Source organism: Branchiostoma lanceolatum, chromosome 6, assembly GCF_035083965.1.
Source record: "Branchiostoma lanceolatum isolate klBraLanc5 chromosome 6, klBraLanc5.hap2, whole genome shotgun sequence".
Classification (NCBI taxonomy): domain Eukaryota; kingdom Metazoa; phylum Chordata; class Leptocardii; order Amphioxiformes; family Branchiostomatidae; genus Branchiostoma; species Branchiostoma lanceolatum.
In genome coordinates, this window is record NC_089727.1 from 23,689,945 (window position 1) to 23,706,396 (window position 16,452).

At 42.7% G+C, this 16,452-nt stretch overlaps 3 protein-coding genes across 3 annotated transcripts in view; 2 read left to right on the forward strand and 1 right to left on the reverse strand.

The window, feature by feature from the left end:
• LOC136437096 (interleukin-6 receptor subunit beta-like) overlaps window positions 1-16,452 on the forward strand; it is a 237,385-nt gene that overhangs the window by 97,786 nt on the left and 123,147 nt on the right. The gene's annotated exons all lie outside the window — the stretch shown is intronic.
• LOC136437088 (kelch-like protein 18) lies at window positions 4,081-10,503 on the reverse strand. Its single transcript, XM_066431554.1, has 4 exons — window positions 10,205-10,503; window positions 7,102-7,362; window positions 4,850-4,989; window positions 4,081-4,371 (listed from the first exon to the last, which is right to left on the reverse strand). The coding sequence occupies exons 1-4, from the start codon at window positions 10,457-10,459 to the stop codon at window positions 4,098-4,100; spliced, it is 930 nt and encodes a 309-aa protein (XP_066287651.1). The 5' UTR covers window positions 10,460-10,503; the 3' UTR covers window positions 4,081-4,097.
• Window positions 11,759-16,233, forward strand: LOC136437087 (kelch-like protein 12). Its single transcript, XM_066431553.1, has 5 exons — window positions 11,759-12,057; window positions 12,565-12,825; window positions 13,125-13,264; window positions 13,384-13,590; window positions 14,233-16,233. Exons 1-5 carry the CDS (start codon window positions 11,800-11,802, stop codon window positions 14,714-14,716), a joined length of 1,350 nt encoding a protein of 449 aa, XP_066287650.1. The 5' UTR covers window positions 11,759-11,799; the 3' UTR covers window positions 14,717-16,233.

Here is a 16,452-nt window from a genome sequence, read left to right on the forward strand (position 1 = left end):
GACGGTGCACTTTTACGCAATCTCTGTGTCTTCAAACTTACCACACTTGTAGTTTGTAATACGGAGTCTGTGACACTGTAAACAGTTTACGCAGGGGATGAAAGATTGTTGAGATATGTCTCTCAGAAAAGTGCGCGCCGGCCGGAGCCAGTGTCACTTCCAGGTGGTTCACCGGATTGTTAGATCCGGTGACCTTTGACCTTCCAGTCAAATGTCACGATAATACAAATTAGCCATCTTTATTGCAAATAGGTTGATAGCTATAGATCAGGCATGCCTGCAATAAATTGTGGAAAGTGAATTTACCGCATATTTGTAATTTCTGAAACATCTTAGTTGTAAGGCTGAATGGTTCGTTGATACTCTTCAAAAGGGGCCATCTAGATCTAAATTTGTGACTTTTCCCGGAATTTCTAGATCCCATCTGTGCCATGCTGTAAAAACGTACTTTTCAGCAGGTTGAACACTTCTGTATTGAAAGAAAAAGATAAATAAACACTTTTTCTTTACTTGCTCTAAAACACTACTTGGACTGTGCAGAGATGCAATTTGTGTGGGCCAATACTTTTCAATTCTTTAATTACCGCTTATCGAAGTGCACTTTTCACACCTGGCTCCACATGCAACCCACGATTCCTTTGCTGCATAGGTACTAAAGTATCACAAAATGATATAGGACTGATGGTTCTAATCGAGAAATAGTGCTTCATGATAAAGATGACATAAAATGGACCAAACCATTAAAGTCTGGGGCCACCATTACCAATTATCCAGTACATTGTATAATGGCCCATCCCTACACAATTAATCGCCAAATGCAACAAAATAAACCAGGATAGTAATTGTCTGTGATTTCACACCTGACATCAAGATCCATTTCATGCATTTATCTTACAACTGAGCAGGTCACTAGCAAAGGAAATTAACAAACACCTCACCCACAATGTACACACTTTAAATACTTCGAGGAGAATTGTGTCCTACGGACTCTTGTTTAAAACTTGTAACTCATGTGTTCAAATTGACTGGTCATGTGGCCCTGATGAAGGCTCTAGTGGTTTCCATGGTGCTCGGTTCATAGCATCATGGGCCTCTACATTCTCCCTGCATAGTACTAGTAGTAGACCAGCTTGTATTCATCTCTGCTTTTTCAGGCAGGGTTTTACACTATTGCAAGTGTGGCCACAAACAAGCTTTCAGCCGATGCTATATTGAAGATTTGAACATTTCAGCATTTACAGTACTTATGTACCATCAGCAAATCAAATCTTGAAGCTTCAAGATCTAGATTGAATGATGCTGTTCAAGGATTGTTCAGGTTGAAAAAAAAAAGTACATGCACACCCTTCCTTGAAAAACAGAGCCATTTCCAGTGTGTCCATCCCAATCCTGAGATTTGAGTTGGAGCCCCCCCTCTGTACCACATTCCTGATGATCTCAGAACTCCCAGGATCCTCTCTAACCAGAGGGTGTTGTAAGATGGCTGCCATGTCTTCTGAGGTCAGCAGGTTGAAGCGGATGTGAGGGAGGATGCTGGGTAGGTGGTGGAGTCTGCAGAGTAAAGGGTAGAGGGATAATCATACATTTTGTGTATGTACAAATACTGTAAATGCTGGAATTTTTGCTGTGGTTTTATGGTCGCAGATTTGACCTTTGTTGGCCACAACATCAAATTCAAAACAGATGCCTCACACTTGTGTGTGAATGTGCCCCCACCCCATCCCTCAGTAACAATTAGTTATTGCCTTCCTTCATATGCAGCCACAGCTGGTATTGCCGTTGAGTGATTGACCCAGTTTTCCTCTAGGATATTCCATTAGAGAATTAACCTCCATGCACAGCCTTGGGGCCTTTTCTGCGAACCCATGGAGCTAGCTATATAGAAACTTAATTGTATAGATGAACTCTTATAGATGAGATCACACGGAGATTCCAAAACTGCCTATATTTCTCGTCACAACTTGTGGAAGATTAGCTCCTAAACTGGATCAAGATCCCTTTCATTTTCACCTAGTTGGGAGACACCCACCTGTCCTCCCTGCTGTGCTGCACCCATTTCACCACAGCCTCCCACACTGTTGTCTCCTCTTTAACATCCAGCTCATCACGGCTGATGATCTCAGTCAGCTGATTCACACTCAGGCTGCAGAACTCCTCGCTGGAGGCAACCTGTGGAGGAACATATAGTACTTAGTGACATCTGTGCATGTATACTAGAGTACTGTTACATATATGGCACTTAAAGTATGTGTCTTGATCAAATTTTAGCATACAAAATGCTTTTGTATTTTTTATTACTCAGGGAAGGAGGAAGACCTCCTTCTGGGAGTATTGGAAGTGCTTTTGTTTGCGCGTTCGCAGCTATAACTCACGATCCCGTCGTCGCATTGGTGTGTATAACTTGGCATATCGTTTGCCTGGTTCGGCGTGGTGATGCACAATGTCTTTGTTACACGGTAACTATTTTAAATGTCAATGCAATATCGTAATTGCACCCCTATAATTAATGGCAAGGGCCGCTGCCCTGCCATAGCAACCATGTTATAACCCGTTACGCTTGACTGCAATATTAATACTTCAGGCAGATACGGGGTACAAAGATTCCCTACTTGCTGTGATCGTATTGTCCCTGTTACATTGTAAAATAGACAACGTGCATCACCACACGCAACCTAGCAAATGATATACCAAGTTACATACCAATGTGGCAACGGGAATTGTGAGTTTTAGCTGCGAACATGTGCAGAGTGACCTCCTGTCTGTGTATTAAGTATGCCGTGTCCAGTCGCAGCTCGCATACTAGTTTGTGCGCATGAGACGGACGGTGCACTTTTACGCAATCTCTGTGTCTTCAAACTTACCACACTTGTAGTTTGTAATACGGAGTCTGTGACACTGTAAACAGTTTACGCAGGGGATGAAAGATTGTTGAGATATGTCTCTCAGAAAAGTGCGCGCCGGCCGGAGCCAGTGTCACTTCCAGGTGGTTCACCGGATTGTTAGATCCGGTGACCTTTGACCTTCCAGTCAAATGTCACGATAATACAAATTAGCCATCTTTATTGCAAATAGGTTGATAGCTATAGATCAGGCATGCCTGCAATAAATTGTGGAAAGTGAATTTACCGCATATTTGTAATTTCTGAAACATCTTAGTTGTAAGGCTGAATGGTTCGTTGATACTCTTCAAAAGGGGCCATCTAGATCTAAATTTGTGACTTTTCCCGGAATTTCTAGATCCCATCTGTGCCATGCTGTAAAAACGTACTTTTCAGCAGGTTGAACACTTCTGTATTGAAAGAAAAAGATAAATAAACACTTTTTCTTTACTTGCTCTAAAACACTACTTGGACTGTGCAGAGATGCAATTTGTGTGGGCCAATACTTTTCAATTCTTTAATTACCGCTTATCGAAGTGCACTTTTCACACCTGGCTCCACATGCAACCCACGATTCCTTTGCTGCATAGGTACTAAAGTATCACAAAATGATATAGGACTGATGGTTCTAATCGAGAAATAGTGCTTCATGATAAAGATGACATAAAATGGACCAAACCATTAAAGTCTGGGGCCACCATTACCAATTATCCAGTACATTGTATAATGGCCCATCCCTACACAATTAATCGCCAAATGCAACAAAATAAACCAGGATAGTAATTGTCTGTGATTTCACACCTGACATCAAGATCCATTTCATGCATTTATCTTACAACTGAGCAGGTCACTAGCAAAGGAAATTAACAAACACCTCACCCACAATGTACACACTTTAAATACTTCGAGGAGAATTGTGTCCTACGGACTCTTGTTTAAAACTTGTAACTCATGTGTTCAAATTGACTGGTCATGTGGCCCTGATGAAGGCTCTAGTGGTTTCCATGGTGCTCGGTTCATAGCATCATGGGCCTCTACATTCTCCCTGCATAGTACTAGTAGTAGACCAGCTTGTATTCATCTCTGCTTTTTCAGGCAGGGTTTTACACTATTGCAAGTGTGGCCACAAACAAGCTTTCAGCCGATGCTATATTGAAGATTTGAACATTTCAGCATTTACAGTACTTATGTACCATCAGCAAATCAAATCTTGAAGCTTCAAGATCTAGATTGAATGATGCTGTTCAAGGATTGTTCAGGTTGAAAAAAAAAAGTACATGCACACCCTTCCTTGAAAAACAGAGCCATTTCCAGTGTGTCCATCCCAATCCTGAGATTTGAGTTGGAGCCCCCCCTCTGTACCACATTCCTGATGATCTCAGAACTCCCAGGATCCTCTCTAACCAGAGGGTGTTGTAAGATGGCTGCCATGTCTTCTGAGGTCAGCAGGTTGAAGCGGATGTGAGGGAGGATGCTGGGTAGGTGGTGGAGTCTGCAGAGTAAAGGGTAGAGGGATAATCATACATTTTGTGTATGTACAAATACTGTAAATGCTGGAATTTTTGCTGTGGTTTTATGGTCGCAGATTTGACCTTTGTTGGCCACAACATCAAATTCAAAACAGATGCCTCACACTTGTGTGTGAATGTGCCCCCACCCCATCCCTCAGTAACAATTAGTTATTGCCTTCCTTCATATGCAGCCACAGCTGGTATTGCCGTTGAGTGATTGACCCAGTTTTCCTCTAGGATATTCCATTAGAGAATTAACCTCCATGCACAGCCTTGGGGCCTTTTCTGCGAACCCATGGAGCTAGCTATATAGAAACTTAATTGTATAGATGAACTCTTATAGATGAGATCACACGGAGATTCCAAAACTGCCTATATTTCTCGTCACAACTTGTGGAAGATTAGCTCCTAAACTGGATCAAGATCCCTTTCATTTTCACCTAGTTGGGAGACACCCACCTGTCCTCCCTGCTGTGCTGCACCCATTTCACCACAGCCTCCCACACTGTTGTCTCCTCTTTAACATCCAGCTCATCACGGCTGATGATCTCAGTCAGCTGATTCACACTCAGGCTGCAGAACTCCTCGCTGGAGGCAACCTGTGGAGGAACATATAGTACTTAGTGACATCTGTGCATGTATACTAGAGTACTGTTACATATATGGCACTTAAAGTATGTGTCTTGATCAAATTTTAGCATACAAAATGCTTTTGTATTTTTTATTACTCAGGGAAGGAGGAAGACCTCCTTCTGGGAGTATTGGAAGTGCTTTTGTTTGCGCGTTCGCAGCTATAACTCACGATCCCGTCGTCGCATTGGTGTGTATAACTTGGCATATCGTTTGCCTGGTTCGGCGTGGTGATGCACAATGTCTTTGTTACACGGTAACTATTTTAAATGTCAATGCAATATCGTAATTGCACCCCTATAATTAATGGCAAGGGCCGCTGCCCTGCCATAGCAACCATGTTATAACCCGTTACGCTTGACTGCAATATTAATACTTCAGGCAGATACGGGGTACAAAGATTCCCTACTTGCTGTGATCGTATTGTCCCTGTTACATTGTAAAATAGACAACGTGCATCACCACACGCAACCTAGCAAATGATATACCAAGTTACATACCAATGTGGCAACGGGAATTGTGAGTTTTAGCTGCGAACATGTGCAGAGTGACCTCCTGTCTGTGTATTAAGTATGCCGTGTCCAGTCGCAGCTCGCATACTAGTTTGTGCGCATGAGACGGACGGTGCACTTTTACGCAATCTCTGTGTCTTCAAACTTACCACACTTGTAGTTTGTAATACGGAGTCTGTGACACTGTAAACAGTTTACGCAGGGGATGAAAGATTGTTGAGATATGTCTCTCAGAAAAGTGCGCGCCGGCCGGAGCCAGTGTCACTTCCAGGTGGTTCACCGGATTGTTAGATCCGGTGACCTTTGACCTTCCAGTCAAATGTCACGATAATACAAATTAGCCATCTTTATTGCAAATAGGTTGATAGCTATAGATCAGGCATGCCTGCAATAAATTGTGGAAAGTGAATTTACCGCATATTTGTAATTTCTGAAACATCTTAGTTGTAAGGCTGAATGGTTCGTTGATACTCTTCAAAAGGGGCCATCTAGATCTAAATTTGTGACTTTTCCCGGAATTTCTAGATCCCATCTGTGCCATGCTGTAAAAACGTACTTTTCAGCAGGTTGAACACTTCTGTATTGAAAGAAAAAGATAAATAAACACTTTTTCTTTACTTGCTCTAAAACACTACTTGGACTGTGCAGAGATGCAATTTGTGTGGGCCAATACTTTTCAATTCTTTAATTACCGCTTATCGAAGTGCACTTTTCACACCTGGCTCCACATGCAACCCACGATTCCTTTGCTGCATAGGTACTAAAGTATCACAAAATGATATAGGACTGATGGTTCTAATCGAGAAATAGTGCTTCATGATAAAGATGACATAAAATGGACCAAACCATTAAAGTCTGGGGCCACCATTACCAATTATCCAGTACATTGTATAATGGCCCATCCCTACACAATTAATCGCCAAATGCAACAAAATAAACCAGGATAGTAATTGTCTGTGATTTCACACCTGACATCAAGATCCATTTCATGCATTTATCTTACAACTGAGCAGGTCACTAGCAAAGGAAATTAACAAACACCTCACCCACAATGTACACACTTTAAATACTTCGAGGAGAATTGTGTCCTACGGACTCTTGTTTAAAACTTGTAACTCATGTGTTCAAATTGACTGGTCATGTGGCCCTGATGAAGGCTCTAGTGGTTTCCATGGTGCTCGGTTCATAGCATCATGGGCCTCTACATTCTCCCTGCATAGTACTAGTAGTAGACCAGCTTGTATTCATCTCTGCTTTTTCAGGCAGGGTTTTACACTATTGCAAGTGTGGCCACAAACAAGCTTTCAGCCGATGCTATATTGAAGATTTGAAATCTGAAAAAAGCAGAAGGGCTGATTGGCTTGTGCCATACAAGGCAAGCTCATTTACATTCATAATCAACTTATCAAGATGTGTAAAAGCCTTCCTGAAAAAGGAGAGATGAATCAAAGGAGGTACTCTTTTTGATACGTGTGTCGGGTTCTTATATATGCTGAGATGAAGCATGGCTCTCCTCAAACATGGGAGTTCCACTTTACACCCCTCTCGTCAATAGTAAAGAAAACCAACCTCAGCAAAGTGCCTACCGATCCACTGCAGACAACGGTTCCGGACAATGTCCACAGAGAAGATATCAGCAAACTTGTGCAGGTCCACACAGGTGGAGCAATCCACGTTCATGGCCATGTAGCTGCTGCAGGTGTCTCTCACATAGTCCAGTTGGAGGAGGTCAGCTGTCTGGTACAGGCGCTGCACTTTGTCCAGGGACACATGGAGGGTTCCCGAGTAGATGTAACTCAGGATCTCCCCAAACATGGCTGCATCCAAACCCTGCAGGACAACATAACAATGTTTACCACATTTTGAAATATATAACCATGCCAAAATATAATAACGTTATAATTAAACATAGATTTACCATGCACCTGACAGCCTCTCTTTATGTACATTCAATCTGCATGCATAACATATGCCTTAAACTAAAGCTGCCTGCAAAGATAAATTCATATCGAACCATAAATTGCTCAGCAAAGCTGGAAAATTTGACAGCAAGACACAAACAGGATTAAAGGGGAGGGAGGCGAATTATACTAAGTTGAAAAATCACATGAGTTGGAGCATAGTTATTTTATCCTCATGTTTTACTGTCTGTGTGTGGCCTTTGTTAATGAGATGCTAAAAAGTGCAGCCCATATCTTGACGAAACCGCTAACCAAACTGTTTAACTTATGTCTTTCATCTGGACACTTCCCCCAACAATGGCGTGAAAGCCACATCGTCCCTTTACATAAAGGTGGCCCCAAAGATGATCCCAACAATTATAGGGGGATCTCCGTCATAAGCTGTCTTGCTAAATTGTTCACAACAGTATTTAACACACGTCTCACTAACTACCTAGACGAAAATTATCTCATTTTCCCAAACCAAGCCGGCTTCAGAAAGAACTTTGGAACTAACGATAATCTCTTTGTCATGGACACACTAATCTCCAAATACACTAACGCTAACAAACGTCTCTATGCATGTTTCGTAGACTTCAAAAAAGCCTTTGACTGTGTCTGGCGAGAAGGCCTTCGTTACAAGTTACTCAGCTCAGGAATAGGCGGAAAATTTTACTGTGTTATAAATCCATGTATACTAACCCACAGACTTGCGTTAAAACACCAGATGGTCTCACACCGCTATTCCCTACTGACAGAGGCGTACGACAGGGATGTAACCTCAGCCCTGCTCTCTTCAACTTATTTATAAATGACTTAGTAAAAGACCTAGACAGCCCTGACTGTGCCCCTCCCAGCCTACACAATCTACTTGTTTCCTGCCTGCTATACGCAGATGACATAGTATTATTTTCTGAATCTGAAACAGGCTTACAGTGTGCGCTTGACAAGCTCAACGTTTATTGTGAGAAATGGAAACTTCAGGTTAACTTAAAGAAAACTAAAATTATGATTTTTAACAAAACAGGGCGTATATTCAAGAACACAAATTTTATATTCGGTACAGAAAACATTGAAATGGTGACCTCGTATTCCTACCTAGGCCTGACGTTAACCCCCTCAGGTACTTATTCCCTAGCCAAAAAACAACTGTCCTTTAAAGCACGCAAAGCATTATTCAGTCTTAAACCCCTCATACACTCACCTCTTTCCCCCAAGGCACAGCTCAAATTATTCAACACGTGTATTAAACCCATTGCATTATATGGTTGTGAGATCTGGGGCAAAGTTCATTCAAATGACAATTGCCCAGTTGTAATCACTCAGAACCGATTTTGTAAAAATGTTCTAGGTGTACACAGAAAGTCATGTAATTCAGCCTGTAGAGCAGAACTTGGAATTTTCCCCACAGACGTAGAGGTATCCATCCGTGTAGTCAAGTACTGGTTACGTCTCAAACAATTAGACTTTTCCACACATCCAATGCAGATAGACGCATTACTATGTCAACAACATATACCGGTTAACAGCTGTAAAAATTCCTGGCTACAACATGTAAAAGAAATATTAGACAATACTGGTTACTCTTTTCTTTGGAACTCGGTGAATTTACCTTTAGATAAGAAGCGTATATGTGCATTGTTGAGGAAAAGGCTGGAAGATGTATTCATTCAAACATTTCTTTATCAATTGTCTACAGATAATGGTAAATTAAGATTTTACAAAAAACTAAAAACAGAATACTCAATGGAAAAATATTTACTGCTACTAGATAACTTCAAGCTGAGATCGGCAATTAGCAAAATTAGAATTAGCGCCCACCCTGAAATCGAGAAAGGGCGGTACAAAAAGTTACCTGTGGGGGAAAGATTATGTAACTACTGTATGTCAAAAGCGGTGGAAGACGAAATACATTTTATCTCAAACTGCCCCTTCAATGATCGGGAAAGAAAAGAGCTTTTTAAAGAAGCCTCCAAAACTTACCACAATTTCCAAACATTTACTGATGAAAATAAAAATAGAACCTTGTTAACCTCCCAAAACCCACTCATTACAAAAAAAGTGGGACACTTCGTCTTCCACTGCTTCCAAAAAAGAAGTCAAACCCAAAAAGCGTAGATTGTATTCCGTAGTAGTTTGTAGAATAGCCATGTGTTCTACTAGTCAACATTGTTAACTCTCACTATCTGTACAGTATACCCTTGCTATGTATTGTTTTATGTTGCAATTAGCCTTCGGGCAAGAACTTGCAAATAAAATAAAAAATAAGCGCTTTCATAGATTGGAGTACGCATGTGAAGTGTCAAAGGTGAAGGCCCCTGGCTTGTTAACAGTTCTGTCTCGATTTGCATAAACAATGCCCAGACGCATCTAATTTTACGTCTCAGGGGCCTTCGCCTTTGACACTGAGCATGCGTACTCGAATCTTCGAAAGCGCTTAATGTAAATGCATTGGTTCGCGTGGTTTTAATTTCGCGGTAGAGAGAAAATGGAGTTTTCGCGGTGGTTTTTCGCGGTGGTTTTGAGTTCGCGTTTAAAACAATATTATTAGCGCTACAGTCACACAATGGAATGGCTTTTCGTGGTACGCGGTGGTTTTATGTTCGCGGTAATGAGTTCACCGCGGAAACCGCGAACATAAAACCACCAGACCGCGATTATTTCTGCATTTACAGCATTATCCATGTTGCAGTTCCTCTCTCTATCTACTCTAAAATTTGTTCCAACCCTACCCGTAAAACAACGGTCGTTTGCCGACTTTCCGCCATGCCATTTGTAAACATGGCCCTGAAGTAGGGGCTGGCCGCGGACAGAACAAGCCGATGGCAGGGAAATCGCCGGTCCTCGACTTCAAGGACGACATCCTGCAGTACCCCAGCCTTCTGGAAGTCATCCACGGTTCCAAGAAACCCGTGCTGATAGCTCTCGTCTTGGTAGGAACGGGGATGAACTGCGCTGGCGTGGGGCTCTTGGTCTGCGGCAGCCATGTTGACGATGATGCATGACACACTGGGTCAAAGGGTATATAGAGCTACACTGATGACCAACATAATGTAGCATCTCTCGCGATGGAAGGATGCCTACCTCACCTCACCTTTCCCTTGACCTCTTTGAATCCGCTTTGTGGCTCGTTGGGGCACCATGGATATTCACTCGACGTAACTCCACGTAACATTGTGGTAAGAAGTAACCAAGTTGATTGGATCTTGTATTACATTGCCGGCGATCCCGACGAAGACAGTCCATTGCTGCAGATCAGAAAGTTCAACCGGCACACGAACCAGTGGTAGGGGCGTTCACATGCAGCTGCAACTTTGTAACTTGATAGCCTTTACGCAGTGCATCATTGTCCTGCGGTTCACACACCTCTATCTACTCACAGATACAGGAATGCATTGCTACACCCACCCTCCTTAGCATGCCTAAAAAAAGGTTATGGAGGCTTTGTTGCCGCCGAGATTCGACCCTGATCATGTGGTTGTGCTACGCCCGGCGGTGCAAGCAAACGCCACCGATGATCCGAGCTCTAGAGGCCTGCACAGCCTTTGCCATGGGAACAAAGATTTTCTGAATAGATCCACTTCATTCAGACTATGCTGTACGACATAGACTCAGACCGCTGGCAGAAACCAGGACACATTTCCATGATATTGATGGTCTGCCCAGTCTTTTCGTACTGGAGAACCAGTTGTATATTGTTGACCTGCGTCCCAGAACGATGCAAATATCTTGTATACGTGTATGACAGGTCTGCCGATGCCTGTAGAGGCTTAAAGACCCCATGCCTGATAAAATAGACTTCAATTGCGGGATAGTCTTCAGTGTCATGTAACACGTATACCTACCATATCTTATTAAGGGGCGTAAAACACGTCATTGTGCTTTTCTGAGGCACATTGAGTGCAGTGAATGAGATTAGCGACATTCTGTTTAGTTCTCAACTTCTGTTTTCTTTCTCTCTGAATTTAAGCTTCAGTTCTTGGACCGCTGTCTTAGCCAGCCTTCTACAGAAGTAAACACTTCAACAGTCAGAAACAGACTGAGGTAGGGTAGTTTACGTTAGCAGAATTTATTGGGTTATTTTGAGCACCTTGGTATAAACTCTAGTGCAAGATCTATGCTATCATGAACCAACGCCACCTTCTTTCTCATAGATCTTTCTACTCAGTGGATATTCTTCATTCACATCTTATGATAGGCATCATTCCGTCTCGAGAGATGAAGGTATCACTCTTACCGCTACATTATGTGGGTAACCAATATATGTCTATCTACCCTTTGACCCAGTGTGCCATACGTCGTAATCATCGTCATCATCATCGTCAACATGGCTGCCGCAGACCAAGAACCCCACGCCAGCGTAGTCCTTCATCCTCGTTCCTACCAAGACGAGAGCTATCAGCACGGGTTTCTTGGAACCGTGGATGTCTTACAGAAGGCTGGGGTACTGCAGGATGTCGTCCTTGAAGTCGAGGGCCGGCGGTTTCCCTGCCATCGGCTTGTTCTGTCCGCGGCCAGCCCCTACTTCAGGGCCATGTTTACGAGTGACATGGCGGAAAGTCGGCAGAAGACGGTTGTTTTACAGGTAGGGTTGGCGTGACTAGCGGTTGGAATACACATCCTAGATAACATGGAAAACAGGGGAAACCCATTGTTTACCCAAACGAACAAATGTTTTAAATGCTTTAAAGCTTTCTTTTGATGTGCGCCCCTCCCCACATGTGTTTAAGGGTTAAGGGTCAACTGGGGTGTGGGATGTGGGGCTGTGGTCACATACTGTAAATGTGTCACATACTGTGGTTCTGATTTTGCAGTAGGGAAAAAATTGAGGTGGTTACTGTTTTAGGTTTTTTGCGTTTGAGACAATAGATGACATGGGGGTAGGAGGGCAAAACATTTCGCTGTGGTTTCAAGTTCGCGGCGCGAAAGAGCTTACCGCGAAAACCATATAAAACCACCGCAAACATTTCTACATTTCTGCATTTACAGTACTATTGCTTTGAGAAGTTTCACAGTAATCAGAAACATATCAGTTAACACTTTCCTGCTATGTGTTTACTAGTAGGCATTGTTATATTGTGTTCTTCTACAGGGTTTAGATGCAGGTATGTTTGGGGAGATCCTGAGTTACATCTACTCGGGAACCCTCCATGTGTCCCTGGACAAAGTGCAGCCCCTGTACCAGGCAGCCGACCTCCTCCAACTGGACTATGTGAGAGACACCTGCAGCAGCTACATGGCCATGAATGTGGAGCGCTCCACCTGTGTGGAGCTGTACAAGTTTGCTGATCTCTTCTCTCTGGACATTGTCCAGAACCGTTGTCTGCAGTGGATTGCCAGACACTTTACTGAGGTTAGTCTTCATAATGGGTTAGACAGTTGTCCTAAATAGCAATCCCAATTTGTATTCATATTGCCCATTCTATTTGCATATAATATTGTACACTTGTAGCTTCTTGTATGTCAGAACATGATTAAGACACGTTTACAGTACCTTGGTACATGTACATGTACAATGTACTCTGTGCTAGCCTGACAAAATGACGCTTCTAGCAGCCCTGCCACGTTGGTCTCCCACCTCAGCAAGGAGGCCCAATCATCCTCTGACAGGGACAGATCGTGTAACACAGGCTGTGCTCTGCACCTCCACAGGTTGCCTCCAGCGAGGAGTTCTGCAGCCTCAGTGTGAATCAGCTGACTGAGATCATCAGCCGTGATGAGCTGGATGTTAAAGAGGAGACAACAGTGTGGGAGGCTGTGGTGAAATGGGTGCAGCACTGCAGGGAGGACAGGTGGGTTCTGTTGATGCGTATTGTGGTTTTAACATGAAATAAACATACTTATAAGTCATGAAGAAGCTGATGTTGTGCCAGAAAACCAGCCAAATCTGCTCTTACCATGTACCTTACAGACTGCACCACCTACCCATCATCTTCCCTCACATTCGCTTCAACCTGCTGACCCCGTACAACATGGTGGCCATCTTAGATCACGCCCTGGTCAGAAAGGATCCTGGGAGATCTGTCATCAGGAACGTGGTAAAGGAGACTTCCAACGTCAACATGACGAGGAGGGTCGGGATGGACACACTGGAAATGGCTCTGCTTTTCACTGAAAGGTGCGGGCAAAAAGTATTTGTCAGACACAAGCCCCTTTACCTCATCAATCCATATTAGGGACAGTAATACGTGTCAGCTTGTCTGCCTGGCATTCCATGGTGTATTGTCTTGTTGCAATTTTTGATAAAGAATAAAGTAGTAAGTAACTTTTCCTTTTTGTATTGTTGACAATGTCAGCCTTCCCACCCCAAAAGAAACATTGCTTCTTTTTATAGATGAACAATGATACGTCAATCTTTCTCTTGCTCGAAAATTGCTGCAGACTTAAAGAGCATTCCACTCCAGAAGCGGGTATTTGTTTTTAATAGATTGTATTTTTCGGGATACAAATGCACCCGACTTTTGGCTAAATTACCTCAGCTGTCTTTTCAACAATAATACTTTTCTAAATCCATGTACCCCCATACAGACCCGCTTCTATGTGGGTAACCTCGGGCGCAATTTCTAGCTAATGGTACATGTAGACAGGATAAGCTTAACAAAAGCAGTAAAAGGAGTGGAATGCTCCTTTAAGTTATTACTAGTACATTTTCCATTGACGTTGACATGTTTATTTTCCCAATATGCCGATAAGTGTGGGAATGATATTAACAAATTTGATATAACGTGACTGATCATTGAATGCAACTCACCCTTTACAGAACAAGAGAGATGCTGTGGATGAACCCCGGGGAAGGGAAGTACATCAAGTGTCGCTATGACATATCTCCACTTACAGGAACAGTTACAAGTGATAATAACATCTACTTTCTGGCTGAAGATTCCCACAAAAAGTATGGCCTGTTTAAGTACAACCATGTTGGGAACAAATGGGAACGAAAGTCCTCAGTACGTAGAATAGACCCAAGCAAGGACTATCCACCAAATGACTACCTTATGGAAATTAATGGACATCTTTTTTACCTTGTTGTGCCATCCCGGTCTGAGGTGGTACTGAGGAAATACAACCAGCACACAAACAAGTGGCACACATGTTCAACACCTCTGCACAATGGACAGTTGGACCCCAACGTGGCAGTATGCTGTAATCGGCACATTTTTCTCTTCACCGGGACAGAAATACATTGTTACGAACCCCAGAGAGGACCACTGGTGCAAGAAAACCCCGTCAGACTACAGTTCTGAAGTCTACAACGCAGTTGCTATCGGAACAGAGATCTTCTGCACGGATTATGACTTCAACAAGACATTGATGTACGACACAGAGGCAGACAGATGGCATGAGCTTCCAGGGTGGCTGAACACAGATCACGGCATCGAGAACATCACCCTCTTTGCACTCCAAAACAAGCTGCATGCTGTGGTAGATGGATGGACTTACTCGAGTTCAGACGAGCCCAGACAAATTCGGCAGCAGGCGGTGGTGTGCATGTATGACAGGTGTGCAGGTGTCTGGACAGAGCCTTCTGTCCTGCCCGATGGGCATTGGTACATGTTTGATCCTATGTTCCCTGTGGCTCGTATGTACCTACCATACCTGACCGCCAACAGTGCCAACACACATGGTGCAGCAAACCCAGAGGGCGCACAGGGAGAATGATGTCGCGACTAACAACCTTTACGATTTTAATATATGACGACTTTATGATGGTGTTTCTCTTAGTATTGGTGGACTGGAGGGACCAAATTTGATATGCTGTGAAGCTGTATTCAAGGCAGCTCTCTTGTCTAAGATTTGGGGGATGCTCCAAATGTAGTTAAACACTTTGGCAGTTTGTTTTCATTTCGTAAGACTTTCTTCATACTTCAGCCTAAGTTTAGGTAAACCTTCCTTTACTGATCCATTAGAGACATCGGTGAGATTTGGTGAAATGTCGGATGAAGTTGAGGGCAAAGGAGCGGATTTGTGTTTATACTGATGTTCAGTTCTGTAACCTCTATCAACAGTTACATATAATGTTACCCGCCAATGGACTGTGTTTGAGAGATCTCTAGTGCAGCAACCCTCAGGTATGAACCGTTTAGATATGCAGGAGTACATTATACTAGTAGACGTTAAATTGAAATGATGTTAGATGCATCTTTTCAGGGTGGTTGCTATGTGAACTTGCAGAATGATGTTTGTGGACATTACCTACTATGATGAAATTCTATTGATTAAACAAGAGGCTATCCATAGCCTGGCAGAGACAGCCTTTTCTGTGACAGAATGAAAGAGTACATAAACATGGGTGTGCTTCCATTGCACACACCAAGGGCTATGTCCTCACCAGTTTCTCTATTTAACTCTTAACAAAGTACAATGTAGTATCAGTAGCTACTTATTTCGTTAGTTATTATGTTCTTAGGTTTCCAGGGAATAGACAGTAATGACAGTATTATATTGATTGTACTTTCGTCTGGCTGATATTTTGTGTTCTTTTGTTTATATTAGATACTGTGTTTCTAGTTCACGCTCACCTACATTCTTATCATATTTTATAACCATTGCAGTAAATATTCATTCATATATTCACAAATGGAGAAGCTATATTTTTTGTGAGTTATACCTACTAATTGTCTATTGCGCTTTAGGACAGTTATATGAGATAATAAAGTTACTAATGTGAACACATTTGTTCTGGTGCCAGTTCTGTACCATATTTCTTATTCACCCAACTGTACCTCTATTTTCAACAATTAATAAATAATGAAAATGCAAAGTTGTCTCATTACATAGAAGTTCCAAAGGCACTAAGGAAAGATAATTGCTGACTACTGTACAGTGGGAAATGTTTGCGGTGGTTTTCAGTTCACCGTTTTCGCGGTGACCTCTTCCCGGTTATACCGTCGAAAGCCATACTTCGTATTAGTATATGTAGGGCAGTTTAACCAGATCGTATTGACTCTCACAGCTACAGGTTGGGCTTTGAACAAGGCCC